This window comes from Mizuhopecten yessoensis, unplaced genomic scaffold (assembly GCF_002113885.1).
Source record: "Mizuhopecten yessoensis strain PY_sf001 unplaced genomic scaffold, ASM211388v2 scaffold8149, whole genome shotgun sequence".
In the NCBI taxonomy this organism is placed as follows: domain Eukaryota; kingdom Metazoa; phylum Mollusca; class Bivalvia; order Pectinida; family Pectinidae; genus Mizuhopecten; species Mizuhopecten yessoensis.
Genome location: NW_018407403.1, coordinates 953,157 through 971,911, shown reverse-complemented (window position 1 = coordinate 971,911; position 18,755 = coordinate 953,157). Strand labels below are relative to the sequence as shown.

The window sequence follows — 18,755 nt, the reverse complement described above, 5'->3', positions numbered from 1 at the left end:
TTTAAAACTCTTATACACACCGACTGGGTCAGCGGTAAATTGTTCGGAACAGCCGGGTAATTTCGCATTCCACAGTCGTTGTCAAGGGCAACCAGGCCGACAAAAACAATAAACAAGAAAGTTCCACAGTAAACACATCAATTTAATAATTGATTTTTTTTTATTTAAATGCATATATGTCAATTACCAATTTGTATACTAACATGTGACCATTTTAATATATGTTGTGGTCATTTAGCGATGTAACTGTCATACAATAACATTTTAAGACACAACACAGCGGAACATCGCCACTTGGCGGTAATTAGGTCAGTGTATCACTACACGGACCTAATCCCCGTTGTAGTTCATTGGAAAATATGTTACAATGGGACCAGTAGAGTTATCTAGGCCCTATGCAGTGCAAATGTAAATATATAGCAATGAATATTTGAGTTGTAGCATTTAGCTGATCATGTCTATATTGGGACAAGCCCATGCTTGATGCTGAACAAAGTTTGCTTTGTTTTCAAAGCCGATTATTTTTGTCCTGTTGTTAAATGCGTGTTTCCAGATTCTATTACATTGCCCACAAAGTATAATACTGTTATCCTTGCAAACTCACCAATATACACAGATCAAAGTTTATTTTCTCCTAAATTTAACGTCAGTAGTACTGTGGCTGAAGTGAATATTGACCTGTCCTACTAAATTTTATAAATCCTGCTTCTTCAGTTTATCTCAACTATTTGATATTCTGTTTTGTAAATTTTATGCTATTTTTTTATCAATTGTAAAGTCAAAAAAAAAATCCTTACAAAAAAAAATCCTTACTTAAATATTTTGTAACTTATTTTATTAAATTAGTGGAATAAGATAGATTTTTTTTGCCATGAAAAATGCCACTTGCACTAATAAAACAAACTCCCTTGTTTTGACCCAAATTCCCTTAAAATGATTGTAAACCCACAGATTAGTCTCCAGGAAATCTGGCATGTATGTTAATTAAACCCTGCCAACAAAGTTAGGGTGGGTGATATATTGGAATCAACTTGTCCATGTGTACTGCCTATGGATGAAAGCTTTCCCGACAACTTATAAACGTTTAGGCCTATCTCAACAAAATTTACTTGCATAATCGTTGATGGGTACATGATGTACATTTAGTTGTCCTTCTGGTCTTTTTATTTTCTTTTTCAACTTTTCCCAGACCTTTTTGCTCATTTATGATTTGACGTTGAATTTAAAAAAAATTGCCTGCTTTGTATGACAAATAAAAATTTGGGATTCAATTTGGCTGCAAAGCCCTCTGATTGCCGAGACTATGCTTCCCAGAATTATTGCCTGCTTTGTATTTGACAAATTAAAATTGTGGGATTCAATTTGGTTGAAAGGCACTCTTATTGCTGAGACTTTAAAAACTTGGACAGTCTAGCGCTAAATTTGGAGAACGTATTAGTATGCTTGTGGCCTAAATTTCTATTTGTTTTGCTCTAACAGTAACCGAGATTTTAAAAACAGTTTCTGTAATGGAAAAAAATAATATGGGGAAGTATAGATCCTAATCTCTTGTAAAACACTTAATGTTCACTTAAAAGAAGACATGACAACATTAAAAGCGGAATATCGGTAACTTTGATCCAGTTTAAATGTTTTAGACTCGCTAGGTGGGTAGTCAGAACCTTCGTATAAATAAACTAAAGTAACATTGCCAAAACTCCCCTTTTGATGTCAGGTCAACTCCTCTTTCCATCAAGTGTTTGATAAGAGGTTAGGCTCTATACTCTGTCGGGTCATCTCCTCTTTCTATCAAGTGTTTGATAAGAGGTTAGGCTCTATACTCTGTCGGGTCATCTCCTCTTTCCATCAAGTGTTTGATAAGAGGTTAGGCTCTATTCTCTGCCGGGTCATCTCCTCTTTCCATCAAGTGTTTGATAAGAGGTTAGGCTCTATTCTCTGCCGGGTCATCTCCTCTTTCCATCAAGTGTTTGATAAGAGGTTAGGCTCTATTCTCTGCCGGGTCATCTCCTCTTTCCATCAAGTGTTTGATAAGAGGTTAGGCTCTATTCTCTGTCGGGTCATCTCCTCTTTCCATCAAGTGTTTGATAAGAGGTTAGGCTCTATACTCTGTCGGGTCATCTCCTCTTTCCATCAAGTGTTTGATAAGAGGTTAGGCTCTATACTCTGTCAGGTCATCTCCTCTTTCCATCAAGTGTTTGATAAGAGGTTAGGCTCTATACTCTGTCGGGTCATCTCCTCTTTCCATCAAGTGTTTGATAAGAGGTTAGGCTCTATACTCTGTCGGGTCATCTCCTCTTTCCATCAAGTGTTTGATAAGAGGTTAGGCTCTATACTCTGTCGGGTCATCTCCTCTTTCCATCAAGTGTTTGATAAGAGGTTAGGCTCTATACTCTGTCGGGTCATCTCCTCTTTCCATCAAGTGTTTGATAAGAGGTTAGGCTCTATACTCTGTCGGGTCATCTCCTCTTTCCATCAAGTGTTTGATAAGAGGTTAGGCTCTATACTCTGTCGGGTCATCTCCTCTTTCCATCAAGTGTTTGATAAGAGGTTAGGCTCTATTCTCTGCCGGGTCATCTCCTCTTTCCATCAAGTGTTTGATAAGAGGTTAGGCTCTATATTCTGTTGGGTCATCTCCTCTTTCCATCAAGTGTTTGATAAGAGGTTAGGCTCTATACTCTGTCAGGTCAACTCTTGAATTTCAATTACTCTCATGGAGAAACTAGTGGATTCCATTTAGGAATCCATCAACTGGTGTATGCTGAACTGCACGGAATATACCACAAGCTGTGGTGTTCACTGGAGACTACCTGCTAAAGATGAAATTTTGTGCAAGAGATGTTATCTGAAAATGGGAAACTGCTATGAAAGTATACACACGTTTAAACGTTATACACTGCTTGGGGTCGTATAGATGAGAACAAATCAAGTGCATTGGGTGTCTTGTTTCAGAAGTCAAGATATTTCATTTTGAGATTATTTCAAGCTCTCTGCGACACCATCATCTTAAACTGCTAGTTAGACTAACATATCCACCTTTAGGATATCTAAGTAGAGACAGGCTGTGCAGAATTGTAGGTACATTCTGTGTAAATGCACCACTAGCACGGCATTTCTCAAAGACTACACCACTAAGTTTTGTGTTATAAATATTGTGACGACACTTTTATTCCAAAAACATTCCTATAATGCAAGTCAACATATCAGTTATAGCAAATTTACATATGTCAAACATTTGAAATAGGGACAGAACTAGTACATCTTCCAAATTCAAGGTAGGTTTTGCTCTCTTGTGTTCCCTGCACCTCTGTCTCTGAAATATGTCATGTCAAAACTGAAGGCTCTAGATCCGTATGCTCCACCTTGAGGATGATACAATTAGACTAGTTTGATCCTTTGATGTAAATCAGAAGAATTCTGCAGCCCAATAACAATACAATGAACCTCTTTGAAATTGGGTTTCCATTCTCATTTACCTTCAAAAACCTTATGATCAGTCAGTATTTTACAGTTTTATTTTATCACGTTTGTGATTTACTTCCTATTAACAGCTACGGTCATTTTAGAATGTGCCAGGTCTTACAGGTGGAGGAAACCCCAATTTCCCAGAGAAAAACCACTGACCTGGCCATGGCAACTGCTGCACATAGGCCTTGAACCCGCGGCCCAGTGGTGCAGGGCTAGTGATTAGTTTATCATGACATATTCTGTCTTTGCGTATTGCAGAGTTATCTTCTCTTGTGAGCAGGTATTGATTGTTATGTCATTGGTTTGTGTGAGAAAATTACATTGTTTTCTCAAAGATTGATGACGTTATTCTCACAAACAAATGACGTAACAATCCATTCCTGCTCACAAGAGCAGATTACTCTGCAATACGAAAAGACGGAATTCCAGGGCTCGGAGAACATAACACTGCATAACCCCTGGAATCTGAAGGACAGATTTTGTATTAATTTCTAGTAAACCATTACTATAGTAAACCATACAAATGTGCAGCATATGCTGGTATCATGCTGCTTTATGCAAACAGTATTGTGTCGGTTCGTATCTTCCTTTCTTTTCCAGCCTCATTTTAATCAGAATTTAAACTATTTCTACCTATATTTATGCTTCTGTTTCTTCTTTTTGTGTTTTCTTGCAGTAGAATAATCAGAGTCTGTATCATGTTTCATTTTCTCACCGAGATCTGAATCATCTGTTAAATCTGAATTTTCCCTGTATTTCTTTTGAGGATATTTGATGTGCGAGTATTCTTCAGCAGAGACTGCCGATTCACTGGTGGAGTCTGTTTGACTGGAGCGAATTCTTTTTTTACTTGACGGACCACTTTCTCCTGAATCTGAACTTGTCTCATCACTTTCGCGTCGTCTTTTCTTCTTTTGCTTTTTAACTCTTTTCCTTTTAACATGACTTCCCTCTGCTTCACTATCACTGTCTGAACTTGAATCAAACGAACTATCACCAGATCTGTATTTTTTCCTTCGTGATTTCTTGCTTCGGTACTTTCTTGATTTGTCTTTGTGATATTTGCTGTCTGAATTTGAGTCTGCAGAACTGTCGCTATTCCATGTCCTCATTTTCATCCTTGGTTTAGACGGTTTTTTAGGTCGTACTTCACTGGTGAATCTTTGCATCAGCATCAGATCAGAGTTTTGTTTCAGGCTGCCTAACTTAGTGCTCACTTTAGCTGCTTTTATGTTTTCTTCCTCTGATTTTTTCTTCTTATCCATTTCATCCTCACTTTCTGAGATATGTTTGTTTCTTTTTTTCTTGCGCTTCTTGTACTTTTTCTTTTTACTGGCAGGAAAAATAAAAGAATCATAAGGCGAAATTTTAATAAAGAAAATATAATCCAAATATACAATGATATAAAAGAAAAGAAAACAAGACGAGACCCAGAGGGATCTTGGTGCCCACCATTGTACATATTCATTAGTTCTATAATGTAAGTTTGATCTTTTCTCTTCTTTTCTCTTATATATTTGATCGAGTCATGCATATATGGTAAATGCACCTTCAGGTCACTTGGGCTAAACTTTGTACTGCTGTGTATAAAAGAACACCATCAATATCATGTGAGTTTGTCATTTCACATATTTACTAATACAGTACTTACCCAGGTGAAATATGAGAAAGGTCTAGTTAATTTCTTCCTGCGGTCATCTTGTTTTTATGATCACTCTCAAAATAAAGCATGCACAACTAAGGACCAAGGGGAACCTACATATCAAATTTGTTAAAGATCCCTCGAGCACATTTTGAGAATTAGCAATAAAAAACTTTACTGTCAAAATCCAAGATCGCAACCTGTCATCCATTTTGTTCATTCCACCAGTCACAAAAGTAAACATGCTAAACAAAAGACCAAGGGAAACATGCATATCATATTTGAAAAGATCCCTCCAGTACTTCCTTAGAAATAACAAATAAACTATCATCTTGGTTTTCGATCAGTCCCAAAATTTGATATGCATAACTATAGGGACCATGGGAAACCTTCATGTGGAATTTGAGAAAGATCCCTCTGGTACTTTCTGAGAAATAAAGTTAAAAGGAATTGTTTAAGGACAGATGGAATAAAGGATGGACGACGGACCACAGATGCAGGGTCATTTGAATAGCCCACCATCTGATGATGGTTGGCTAAAAAATACTGATGATTTTCCCATTCATGTGCCAAATGCCAATATAAAACTAATTTACCTGTTGTTTAGCAAACCTGACATGATTCTGGGTTCCCTCTTCACTGCTTTTTTTTTTATTCTGGACTGATTGCGAGTACCTTTCCTCGCCATGGTTTCATAAATTGAACTTTTTTTTTTAATTGGCTTGTGAAATATTGAATTAATCCAAAATTCTTAAATGTATAACCATTGAGGTAGAAGTGAAAACAGATTTCCCTTTTTGGTTACATTAACATAGAGTGACCCGGAAAATGGCTCTGGGGAGTTATACCATGACCATCAAAGTCATTATAGGTTATATTCCGTCTTTTCGTATTGCAGAGTTATCTGCTCTTGTGAGCAGGTATTGATTGTTACGTCATTAGTCTGTGTGAGAAAATTACATCGTTTTCTCAAAAATTTATGACGTTACTCTCACAAACAAATGACGTAACAATCAATACCTGCTCACAATAGCAAATAACTCTGCAATACGAAAAGACGGACTACTGCATACTGGGAATTTTAGGCCCAGTTGAACTATTCGCCCTTCACCAGAATAATCCATATTCGTCCAGGGTTAAATCCGCTCCCTTCACATTCAATTGCTATGCATACAATGTTTACTTATGTTCAATGTAATGATCCTCATTACGGAGGACGAAAAGGGCAAAAATTGAACTGCAACACAAATTTCCGGTTATACAGTACACTGCCATCTCAAACACTTTTTTTATACTGTCTGTTTTAAAGTACATCATTGTATTTGCCCACAAAGCAGAATCAAAATTCTGTCAACCTATAAAGGGAAGAGATATCAATATCAGATTACTTGGTTATCGGACCATACCTGTGTATGCCAGACTTATCTCCCTTTACCAAGTTCATCTAACATTGAAGGTTTGAATTTTGCTTAAGTTTTGTCTATGTCAAGGGCTGATAAAAAGAGTTGGTCTCGAAGCCAAATTTAATTGTGATGCAAGAAAGCCTATTTTCATGACTCAACAAGATCTACTGCACAGATATTCATGATGATTTAAACACCCAAAACCCACATACATTATCTACAAGGTGTTAGAAGTGTATTAATTATAAATACTTCCATTTCCCCTCTATACCTCCCATAATAAATACATTAAGATATCTTAAAATAGGTCAAAATTAATTCTGTGTTTTCAAGGTTTACTGCTTGTGATAAATGGACTGGACTTATACCATTAATTATTTGAGCCTCCTTCTCCCCACTCTCACCATCACCCATCCAATCTCATATCTCATTTCTTGAAAAGTTCTAAATTTGTTTAAAAATATATTGCAGAGTTATATTAACCCTTTCACCACCATAGACCATAATGGACTCATCCATATCAATGCATGGTAGAGTCTACTCAAGTAACATAAGGGTGAAAGGGTTAATGTAAACTTTTAAATTGTTCAGGAGGTGTATGTCTTTATGTCACAATTAATTAGTAAATAGAGTATATTTACCTCAACTTGGGGTATCTTTCTCGTTTTCTTTTCTTACAATGATCACTGTCAGAATCTCCTGGATACATCATACGATATCCGCTGTGGCCCCATCTAATGTGTATAAAACATTACAGAGTGTATAAAACATTACATCTAATGTGTATAAAACATTACAGACAATGTGTATAAAACATTACATCTAATGTGTATAAAACATTACATCTAATGTGTTTAAAACATTACAGACAATGTGTATAAAACATTAAAGACAATGTGTATAAAACATTACAGACAATGTGTACAAAACATTACAGACAATGTGTATAAAACATTAAAGACAATGTGTATAAAACATTACAGACAATGTGTATAAAACATTAGACAATGTGTATAAAATATTACAGACAATGTGAATAAAACATTACATCTAATGTGTATAAAACATTACAGACAATGTGTATAAAACATTACAAACAATGTGTATAAAACATTACAGACAAAGTGTATAAAACATTACAGACAATGTGTATAAAACATTACATCTAATGTGTTTAAAACATTACAGACAATGCGTATAAAACATTACAGACATTGTGTGTAAAACATTACAGACAATGTGTACAAAACATTACAGACAATGTGTATAAACCATTACAAACAATGTGTATAAAACATTAGACAATGTGTATAAAATATTACAGACAATGTAAATAAAACATTACATCTAATGTGTTTAAAACATTACAGACATTGTGTGTAAAACATTACAGACAATGTGTACAAAACATTACAGACAATGTGTATAAAACATTACAGACAATGTGTATAATTTTTTTTTTACAACTGTGATGTTCATTGACCTTCTTATAAATGTATTTAAATAAAAACTTCTTTAACTTTTTTATAACCAAAACTGTAACACATCTGACCACTTGCCATACAGGTCCAAAAGTGTCGATCATGCTTCGCTGACCCATTAAATTGATGATGGTGTGACTGTTATCAATAAGTGTCAATTATACAACACCCAAGTTTAACCTGTTGGAGAGGGGAGGGGGGAGTGGGGAGTGGGGAGGGGGGAGGGGGGAGTGGCTTTGGCAGTGGAATATCCAATCAGAATCACCAGTTAAGAAATTCTCAATTCTGGTAAGCTTGTCACGATTTTATAAACCAAACAAAGAGTACCGCAGGGTGGAACAATATACGCCAGTCAAACGGCATATAGTGTTATATTCTTTCTTACATTGAAATAAGATCTGCATCATTCTAAGAGTGGTTAGCTGACATGCTATAAAAAATATAGGTGAAAATCTCCGGACAAAAAATCTAATACTGAAATAAACAAAGGGCAATTACTTTTGCAAAAATTGTTGAATCAAAATTCTTTTCGAGGAAACACAACTTTATATCATGATTATAATGTACACCAAGTTTCAAAGAATTCGGTTGAAAAATGTAGGAGGTGATTGCCGGTCAAACAAAAGTTGACGACGTACGGACAGAGAAACCCATACCATAACACTCCCATCAAATTTGACAGGCGTATAAAAATGAGGTGCACATTAATTATAAGCCCTTAGGTTTTCTGTACACGTAATTATCTGCAGAAAAAAATGTTTTTACTAGCAGTTTCATCCCCTAAAATTATCAGAAATCTTACATTCTTTCCTCCATTCGAATCTGTTTCTGCTTTACATTGTCTATTATAATGTGTTTATATATATCGATGATATTTAGGACTCAAATATTTTGTTCTATGTATCATACTTTTCTGGAAACTCACTAACTCTTTAAGAAAAAACTATAATTCTTCATAAGTTGACTCATGAATCAAAATTTTGAAACAGATATTCATGACTCACAAAAATGTCTGTGTATAAAACTTCTGTTATCACGTTTCATCTAATTGTATATTATATTGTTGGAAGAGGGCCTAGGGAAGCTTTCAGAACTTTAACCCAATCTTTTTGAAGACAATAGTTTATATGTTTAAATTGGAATAGTCCATAATGAAATTTCAGGGGTGAATGATTTTAGGATCCCTGTTTCACTGCATACACTCTGTGTTTCCCTATATACAGTAATTACCTCCCCTTAACTTCCACCTGGATATAACTGTAGCTCATTTGGGCCAGGACATTTCCATTGACCTGGTCGCTCAATCAGTTAAAATGATAGTACAAGAATCTGGAGTCTGGGGTATGAACCAGGTCTAGCCCCGTTGATTTTTGACTTTCAGAATAATCTTGTCAATAATGTTTGGTCTATTTCATCTTCATTGTTTCTCAAAAATGGTATGGTTTTCCTTTCAGAAATGTTTTATCAAAAGCGATAGTCATGCAGAAAAAAAATGCCAGCACTTAATTGCAGTTTTTCGTAGTGGTACAGGGATCCTTAAATGAAAGAAACAGATGATTGTTTTATTTGCCCTGGTATTATACCTCGCATCATCTTGACCTTTGCTCCCGGCATTCTGCTTCTCAAACCCACTGTGGTCCCAACTACAATGCAGAGGTCAAAGGTTAATGGCAGTTAAAACATTAGGAATACATAATCACAAAGGTATGTTCTATTGTCTGTTGAAGGTATAAAGTGAAAATGTGTAGAAATGACTGATCACTGCATTGACAGGTAAGTAATTCAGCCTGTTTCTACCTCACAATACAGTAGTGATGGTCTGATAATCGGTTATAATAAAAAAAGGTTTGGTTTGCCCTTTCAGATTTTGATTATTAATTACAAATTTCATAATCATTATAATCAGTTTATCATTCAAAACACAGTATTTAAATGTCTCCCATGTAAAGTATGATTTGAAAGTCATATATATTTATAATTTATACTATATGATTGAGAAAAATGCATAAAAATTGCTTGATAGCCATCCATTATTAAAGAACGAAACCTAATGTATAGATAACAAATCTGTCTATTGATATGATAGTAGCGTTCTCACTTTATTTTGGTAATTCAGTCCTATTAAATTATAAACCGATAATTTGATCATGTAATCAATCATCAATCGGTTTACTACTTCCGATTACAACCCGATTATCGATTATGATTTTAAACTGATTTCCCATCACTACAATAATTAATTAGAGGTTATTGTTAGGGCTGCGATGATATATTGTGCGACAATATATGTGTTACCATACTTTGAATACGGTACAATACACAATATTTTTTGGAGGACAAGTAACACCTTTGATATTTTCCGGATTGGGTCGTTTCTGAATTTAGTCTACTCATATTCGTTACCCCATGGCGAGTGACAGTTCCAGCTCAGCATGCATGTCGCAAGACGTGAATTGTGTGAAACTTTAAAGTCATGCCAATTTTGGACCAAGTCTATTTCCTGCTGTAATAATACTGTTTAATGCAACATTTCTTTTCACATTGCTTCTATTGTTACTTTATGTAACTGTGATACGTATATCAACGTATTGCATTGTCATGTTAATATGTTTTATCGCTCCTAGTTAAAGTGCAACTTCCATATCCTACATATAGCCTGTATCAATCTGAGGTTTCCATATCCTACATAATATACCTAGGGGTCACTTTCACCTCAGACCTAAATTGGGATAAACACATACAATCCATCACCAACAAGGCAAATAGGACACTGGGATTTCTGCGCCGCAACATGTCATCATGCACCAGAAAAGTCAAAACCCAGACATTCACCACACTAGTAAGACCATCACTAGAATATGCAGCCACTTGCTGGGACCCTTTTATTTCAGACCAGGTCCTAGCAATTGAAAATGTAGAGCGTAGGGCTGCCAGATACATATTTAATGATCATATATCTAGAGAGCCTGGATGTGTCACCAACATGATAAATATACTTAACTGGGAGCCCCGGCCCTAGCCCAGCGAAGAACAAAAGCCAGGCTCATGATGTTATATAAAATAACAAACGGACATGTGGCTATTGATCCATCCCAATTCATAACATCAGGCGACAGGAGAACCAGAGAGGCCCACAGAATTAATCAAATATCAACCCACACAAATTTGTATAAATATTCATTCTTCCCTAGAACTATTGTTAACTGGAATTCGCTACCATCATCCCTAGCACAGGAGCCAAACCTGAACTCTTTCAGGTCTGTCCTGGCTAGTTTCAACATTCCATAACGTGTTTTCTGTTTTTATCTTATAGTACAAATTAACAAAAATAATTGTTTTTAACATTTTTAATGCCACCTCCCAGGATCAAGTGCACTCAAACCTTTGAGTCTGATCCTTGTAAAGGAAGAAGAAGAAGAAGTCTGTATCAATCTGAGGTTTCCATATCCTACATATAGTCTGTATCAATCTGAGGTTTCCATATCCTACATATAGTCTGTATCAATCTGAGGTTTCCATATCCTACATATAGTCTGTATCAATCTGAGGTTTCCATATATCAGCCAGGTCATCAAACAATTTGTCATATGGTATACATTGTAACCCACGTCATAAATAGTTTAATGCAATATCAAAATTATTAGCAAGTAACACAAATACAGTGTAACTGAGGCATGACTGATCATTTTTTTTAAATGTGTCAAATTTGAAGTAAAATGTATATTGCACCTGCCTGTATGTAGGAAACGGCGTGTGCCAATGGGGCATATACAAAGCTAGCACTATCAGATAGTGTTGTTCCGATTATCTTAGTTATAAACCATTAGAGAAAAACCAAACACTTCAACATTAATTCTACTTCCAACTTGTGAGCATGAAATATTTATATATATAGCTACCGGTCAATTCCTGCCTTCAGGTCCTGTTTGGTTTTCCGAGATTTCTTAAACCGTTCCAAATCACGGCTGGATACAACGCGATCAGACTTTTGTCTGTCCATGTAGGCCCCACAACGATCTTCAGGAGATTCTGAGTCGTCCCTGTCATCATATAGGAAGGAATCGTGGCTGTCGTTTCTACCTTGAAACTGATTGGGTCGTCGACCTCTCGGGTCGTATTTAGAGTTTGTGCGATCTCCTCTCCCTCTGTAATTATCTGTGGTACCTGTTTTCCTATCCATGGCGGATAATTTACTCTGAGTTGCCCACATTTCAGACTCCTCCACCATCTAAAATAATTTTTTGTATAATGAGAAAATACCAAATACCTGTCTTTGTCAGAAATATTCAGATTACCTCCCCTTGTCAAAATACCTAGGTTACCTGGCACTTACCTTCCATCTCCTCCCCACCCATGAAACATTACTAGAATACTCACTTTTCTCTTGCCAAAACAATTACTAGATGACATCATTTTGTCAAAATCTACCAGATTACTTCCATTTATCAAAAACAAACCATACCATTTATTAACTTATCGTATTTTAACATACCAGATTACCTCTTCTTGTACTTTTAAAATGCTACCCGCACACAGCTATCTGTGTCACAGTGATTGCCTCCCTTTGAAAACAGCAATTTAAAGTTTTATACTAAATTGAATAAAATCATATTTGACCTCATCAACTGTGTAGAGCTGGAGACATGTACTTGTGATATACGAACACTGAGGATCATGTTGTCTGTCTAGTAAAAGCTTAAGGATCAACATCGTTTTCATGATTTTTTTTTTATTAAAGTGTTCGGTAATAACTGTTATTGGTGTTTTTCAATCATTTCCTTAGGGTGCAGTCTGCAGGTCCATACCTGATTCCCTGGAGTACTTGGGTGATGGGTGAGGAATCATTGTAGCCTAAAATACTCTTATATGTACCAATGTCAAAGTCTGTAGTATACACAATGTAAATATGTAGTATGATAACTCCATGTCACAGAAAGGTAGCACACAGCCTTAAGTCTCCATGTCACAGTAAGGTAGCATACAGCATTAAGTCTCCATGTCACAGTAAGGTAGCATACAGCCTTAAGTCTCCATGTCACAATAACGTAACATACACCCTTAAGTCTCCATATAACAGTAAGGCAGCATACAGCCTATTGTCTCCATGTCACAATAAGATAACATACACCATTAAGTCACCATGTAACAGTTAGGTATTAAACATGCATCATTGTCTTTGTCGGAAATACGCAGCAAATATCTTTTAGTCAGTCTCCTTGTAATGGTAAGGCAGCATACAGACTTAAGTCTCCATGTAACAGTTAAGAAGCTATAGTGTATACATAGATCTATAAGTCTCAGGGTAACGGCAAAATATTACTGATTAATTAGCATACAGAAATCAAAGTTAAACTAATATACTGTACCCTGTTATGTGTATCAGCATGGCGAATGTGGTTTTTCAGCAGCGTTTTTGCAGCAGATGTAATCATCTTCTCCTTTGACACGTCAACAGAGACTTGAACTTCAATCTTTATACCGAGATCTTAACTTCATTACATCTGCTTTTCTTCCTTTAAATAAATGTAATAAATCTAAATAGTATACAGTGTACAGCAATTCATATCAGTAATGACCGTAAGACATATGCTTGCAGCTTGTCTATTTTGTCCATTGAACCACAGGGTCACGTTACAAATGTCTGAAATACACATATGCTTTACTGATACGGGTCACAACACACATAAACATATACATGTATGTTTATGTGTGTTGTGACCCGTATCAGGATAGCATATGTGTATTTCAGACATTTGTAACGTGACCCTGTGATTGAACTGTAGTTATCCCCAAGTTTTAAATAGTTTTTGGAAAGAATTAATGAACCCTGTCTCACTGCATTGTGTTGTTTTCCTATGCATAATGCAGTAACCTCCCCAAACAAAACACATTAATTACTGTAAAAATGCAGGGGCAGATACAGGAATTTATTTAGGGTGTTGCCCAAACTTAAAACATTTTTTTTTATTTATTCATATTTTTTCGCGCTTATGAATAGGCATAAAGGCTTTACCCTATTTTCTTTCATCGTATTATAGGGATTATATATATAATTAGAATATAGGGTATATATCGATGATTATAGGGGACACTTAGGCAAGTTTGGCCCATGTAACATATTTTTTTATATAACTTTATAAAAAGTTGTGAAGTTTGCGGGGAAAACCTGACTTTGCATGCGTTTTAAAGTCATTATTTTAATATGTTGATTCCAACTTGGACCAAACTTACTCAAGACTGTCTGTACGAAATGTCCCAATGACCTGATTATTGAATATTGCCATATAAGGCATAACATAATCACCAATAATTGAAATTAACATAGGTAGACCCATAGACAACCACAATGGAAATCGCTGTAGGTCTATGGAATCATTTATTTCATAGAACAAGTTGTTTATATGAAGTTATTTCCTGAGTTATTCAATTATTAGTAGTGAACAACAATGTTCTGTTTACTCGTTCCTGCATTACTACACCTATTTCCCTGATTTAATGTTATCAACCACTAAATATAAATGCAAATAAAAAAATAAAACCTGTTCAGCACAATGCTTGGTTGCTCGCATATATACACGAGTGGAATGCTTCATTGTTTGTTCTAATATATACACGAGTGGAATGCTTCATTGTTTGTTCTAGCGATTGTCTACTCATGATCATGATTGATCACTAGATTCTAGTAGATCTAGTAGGGACTGGTTAACGTTGATGTTCAGCTGCAACTGAGATACACTCATACAGTCATGTTTACCATAAAAAAAAGACCGTAAATCAATTCGAAATTCACCTAGATATTACTTTTTCTTTCGATTTATGTCTTTCCCCTTGGTGTACGTGCTAAATATTCTAATAATATGACCATACTGACCATCAGCTCCCTCGATCAATCACCTCTCATATATATATGCATCCAGCCGATGTGCCGCTTGCCCCTTGTTTTTGGTGTGTAAACGTTTGTGTGAAATTAAGAGTGATCTCCCCTGAAAACACATTTTGATGACGTATTACGCATACTAAGGACGCTACTTCATGTTGTGGCCTGTGAATTCGGCATGCGATAGGCCTACATGTTGAAATAACGCCAAGTGTCTACTACGACAGGTAAGATGAGATTTGCTGTTCCTTAAATACTATAGGAACATGAGCTTCTTTGATCAACACAACTGAAAGATTATGTAACATCACTGTAATTATTATTACCACAGGTCATACAAAAAGAGGGACCGATTGAGGCACAGGCACTGCGTCATGAATACATTTGTTTTGTACATCGTTACATTACTGCGACGCTGCCTCCCTGATATAACATGTAGTTATCTAAATATGTACTAGACCCTAGACAGAGTCATGCTCCAGTTCCTTTTTGGCCGTGGTCATAAGTTAGACGTTTCGGCACCTGCTGTTTGTGAAATTAACTTCAATAAGTTTCATCAGTTACGTGACGGGACATTGTACTGTACAGTAGGCTACAGTCACATTACAGTTGAAAAACTAAAAGTCTAAGATGAAAAACTGATTATGCCGAATTTCCCCTAGTACACTAGTACTACACATTAATAGAAATTACAATTAGCTAAAGGAAGAAGTTGGAAGAATATGTACATGTGCATTTGCTGGGGCTCGAACCTGCAATCCCATATTCTTTCTAATGAAACGCTCTACCACTGATGATCTACATTGTAAAGGATGTAAAAAATCCCTCTAGGGCAAGCTAAGCTACATGTACACGAATGTAGAAAGGCAACTTTGTCACTATATTAGTTTATATTATGTATGTACAATGCATATATCCTAAATACATAAATGTACTGATTTATTAAGAAAAACGTGGTTTTGATAATCGAGCCAAGTGTTCATTAACCTGAAAAAAAATCTTATTTGTTTTTTAGAAAGAAGCACAGATCTATAGAAACCAGAAAAAAAACACTGTCTTCTTGTTTCAAAATGGACACCGATGGGAATGTTGATAGCGATTCCATGATGCATCAGGCTCAGCATATATGGACCATGTTGGATGATATGGCAAACTCTGACCCCAAATCCTACAAAAAATTCATTGACAAACACATTAAGGAGGGTCAAGAATTTATGTCTCCACCAACGCCTCACATGTGTGTTCAGACAAACATACTGGTGAGTCATGAAGAAAGTGTTCCATGTGTCCAAACCCAAATATCCTCATGCAACCAAAGTTCAAATGACAGTGAGAACCTCCCCATCCCATCCCACACCTTTTTCCCCATGCAGAAACACTGCACCTTAATATGCCCCCTATTCACCATTCATATGTCCCCCAGCAAACCTTGAGATATCCCCCATCCACTCTTCATGTGTCCACCCCACTGCCCTTACATGTCCCTTACCAACCTTTCATATGTCTGCCATCTGTCCTTTGCTTTACATGTCCCAAGCTCATCTTTCACATGCCCCTATCCACATTTCACAAGTCCCCAACCCACCATTCACAGATCCCCCATCAACCCTCCACATATCCCTCATCTACCCTTCACTTATCCCCTATCCATCCTTCCCATGTCGGGGCCATCCACCCTTTATATAAATATACTCACTGAAATAAAACTGCATAGCAAATTATATGCTTCATTTTATTTTGATCTACCCTTCATATGTTATCCACTGATCCTCACAATGTCCCCCATCCACCCTTTACATGTCCCTTTCCATCCCTCACATATCCCTAATCTACCCTTCACATTTCCCCACATACACCCTACACCCCCACCCACCCTCAATATGTCCCCCATCAACCCTTCACAACCCTCCCCATAAATATGTCCCCAAACCCCAACCATCATCCACATGTCCCCCATCCACCCTAACATATAATTGTTCTTATTCACCCTTCACATGCCCCCCTCCAATTACACCCTTTCATGTCCACCACCCACCCTTCACATGTCCCAATCAACCCTTCACACGTCCGCCATCCACTCTTCACATGTCCACCATCCACATGTCCCAATCAACCCTTCACATGTCCCAATCAACCCTTCACATGTCCCAATCAACCCTTCCCATGTCCCAATCAACCCTTCCCATGTCCCAATCAACCCTTCACATGTCCGCCATCCACCCTTCCCATGTCCCAATCAACCCTTCACATGTCTGCCATCCACCCTTCACATATCCCCCATCAACCCTCCATATGTCTCCCTTCCACCCTTCACATGTGCCCCACCTGACCTTCACATGTTCCTTGTCCACCCTTCACATGTCCCCCATCTACCCTGCAAATATCACTTCCCACCCTTAACTCTGTCCACCGTTTGATTACTATGTTACATACATTACACTTGTGAGTTAATGTCCCAGCCAATTATCAGTGAGTTAATGTACCAGCCAATTATCAGTCCCAAGGCGTTGGATAGTTTTGCCACTATCTGGTTATTGTACAGTGTTTCCTGTCTACAGATAGCCTAAAGTGAAGTTAATAACATTTTATGAACACATTCCAAAATTTATTCAGACTATAAATTTTCCCCAAAATAGAATTGGAGAATCTCAAGCAATAAGACAGACTTCAGTGACTCAAAATACGAAAAAAATAGGCAGGAAAAAGCACCAAAAATTTTGCAAAAAAAAATGTAAAGAGAAAATGCTGAAATAAAATCAACTTTGCAATATGCTTCATTTTTATGAGTAACTAATTTTCATCTGTTACACTGGAATTCAGTTTTGATATTATGTATGTATATTTTTTTTACAAATATTAAATTTTGCATTTAACGACATGAAGTGTTCTATTATTCATTCAAAATTATTTTATTTCTAATTTTATTTGTTACATAATATTATTCATTGGGTCAAATTATTATTGAAAAATATTACTTATCTAAGTTGTTCTTATTAATTTTTCGGTTGAAAAAACTTCAAATTTGTTAAAAATGGAGGTAACATTTATAACTTGATTTTTTTACTAAATTAATGTAATGCATCATTTCTTTCAGTCACCGAAAAGAAAGTCATTCTTCATCAACTTTTGTTCCTGGCCGAAGGTCCCGAAGCCTAAGTCACCAGAAGATGCTGTTCCCGTCACTGGAACAGAAATTACAGATGGTCGAGATGACTGTGGTATGTGATGTAATGGATTTCTCCCTTATGTTAAGATTGAAACAATGTTTCCAAATTAATAAAATAAAATTTCAATTAAATCTCAATTAAAAAAATCATTATTTACGAATAGCTCAGATTTATTTTGCAAATTACAGTCAGGTCTATTTTACTATTTGTTAGTAAATGGGACTTGCTCGAAATCAAAAGCCCCAAAACATCACTGAGTCCTTTGGAATTATTTATTTTTAAGAATTGTTGATGGAAATATAAACAAGAGGCCCATGGGCCTAAAAATAAGCTGTCTGGTAGAACCTAATAATAACAAGAGGCCCATGGGCCTTAACGGTCACCTGATATATTTATACAGAGAGTTGATTTTGTTTTTAACACGAACAGAAATATTACTCAGCGACAAAAAACAATAAAACCACCTTATTCAATATCTAGCATACAGATTTAAGACTAAACAGTATTTGAAACTAGCACCCCTGATTCTAAACAAGGAAAATGAAGAAATTTTAGCACACTGACCCCTTTGGGCCCCACCCTACAGCCCTTGGGGGTAGGGCTGGCTCAAAATTTTCAAAGTATCAAACTGTCAACTCAGGGTTATAATTCCAATCAAGTTATTAACATGTAATATTCAAAGTATCATTTGCCATTATACCCCCCCCCCCCTCCTTCCCA

General features: G+C 36.3%; 2 protein-coding genes across 3 annotated transcripts in view; one reads left to right on the top strand and one right to left on the bottom strand.

The window, feature by feature from the left end:
• Positions 1-4,064: 4,064 nt before the first annotated feature.
• Positions 4,065-14,949, bottom strand: LOC110455171 (uncharacterized protein C11orf57-like). The gene is made up of 6 exons (XM_021505145.1): positions 14,863-14,949; positions 13,358-13,504; positions 11,891-12,219; positions 9,575-9,634; positions 7,152-7,244; positions 4,065-4,797 (listed from the first exon to the last, which is right to left on the bottom strand). Exons 2-6 carry the CDS (start codon positions 13,421-13,423, stop codon positions 4,095-4,097), a joined length of 1,251 nt encoding a protein of 416 aa, XP_021360820.1. The 5' UTR covers positions 13,424-13,504; positions 14,863-14,949; the 3' UTR covers positions 4,065-4,094.
• Positions 14,950-14,989: 40 nt separating this feature from the next.
• Positions 14,990-18,755, top strand: part of LOC110455172 (PIH1 domain-containing protein 2-like) — an 8,531-nt gene continuing 4,765 nt past the window's right edge. For both annotated transcript variants that reach the window (XM_021505147.1, XM_021505146.1), the window contains exons 1-3: positions 14,990-15,095; positions 15,884-16,127; positions 17,963-18,086. In XM_021505147.1, coding sequence (XP_021360822.1) covers positions 15,939-16,127; positions 17,963-18,086 — 313 coding nt within the window. In that variant the 5' untranslated portion in view covers positions 14,990-15,095; positions 15,884-15,938. The remainder of the gene's footprint in view (positions 15,096-15,883; positions 16,128-17,962; positions 18,087-18,755) is intronic.

What these genes read in the sequence shown, in the direction of transcription:
- LOC110455171 (XM_021505145.1), bottom strand. Translation starts at nt 13,423, where the DNA reads ATGATTACATCTGCTGCAAAAACGCTGCTGAAAAACCACATTCGCCAT. An exon ending in ATGCTGATACACATAACAGG is followed by an intron (nt 12,220 to 13,357) that starts GTACAGTATATT and finishes AAATTATTTTAG; the next exon opens with ATGGTGGAGGAGTCTGAAAT. An exon ending in AAAGGTCAAGATGATGCGAG is followed by an intron (nt 7,245 to 9,574) that starts GTATAATACCAG and finishes TATACACATTAG; the next exon opens with ATGGGGCCACAGCGGATATC.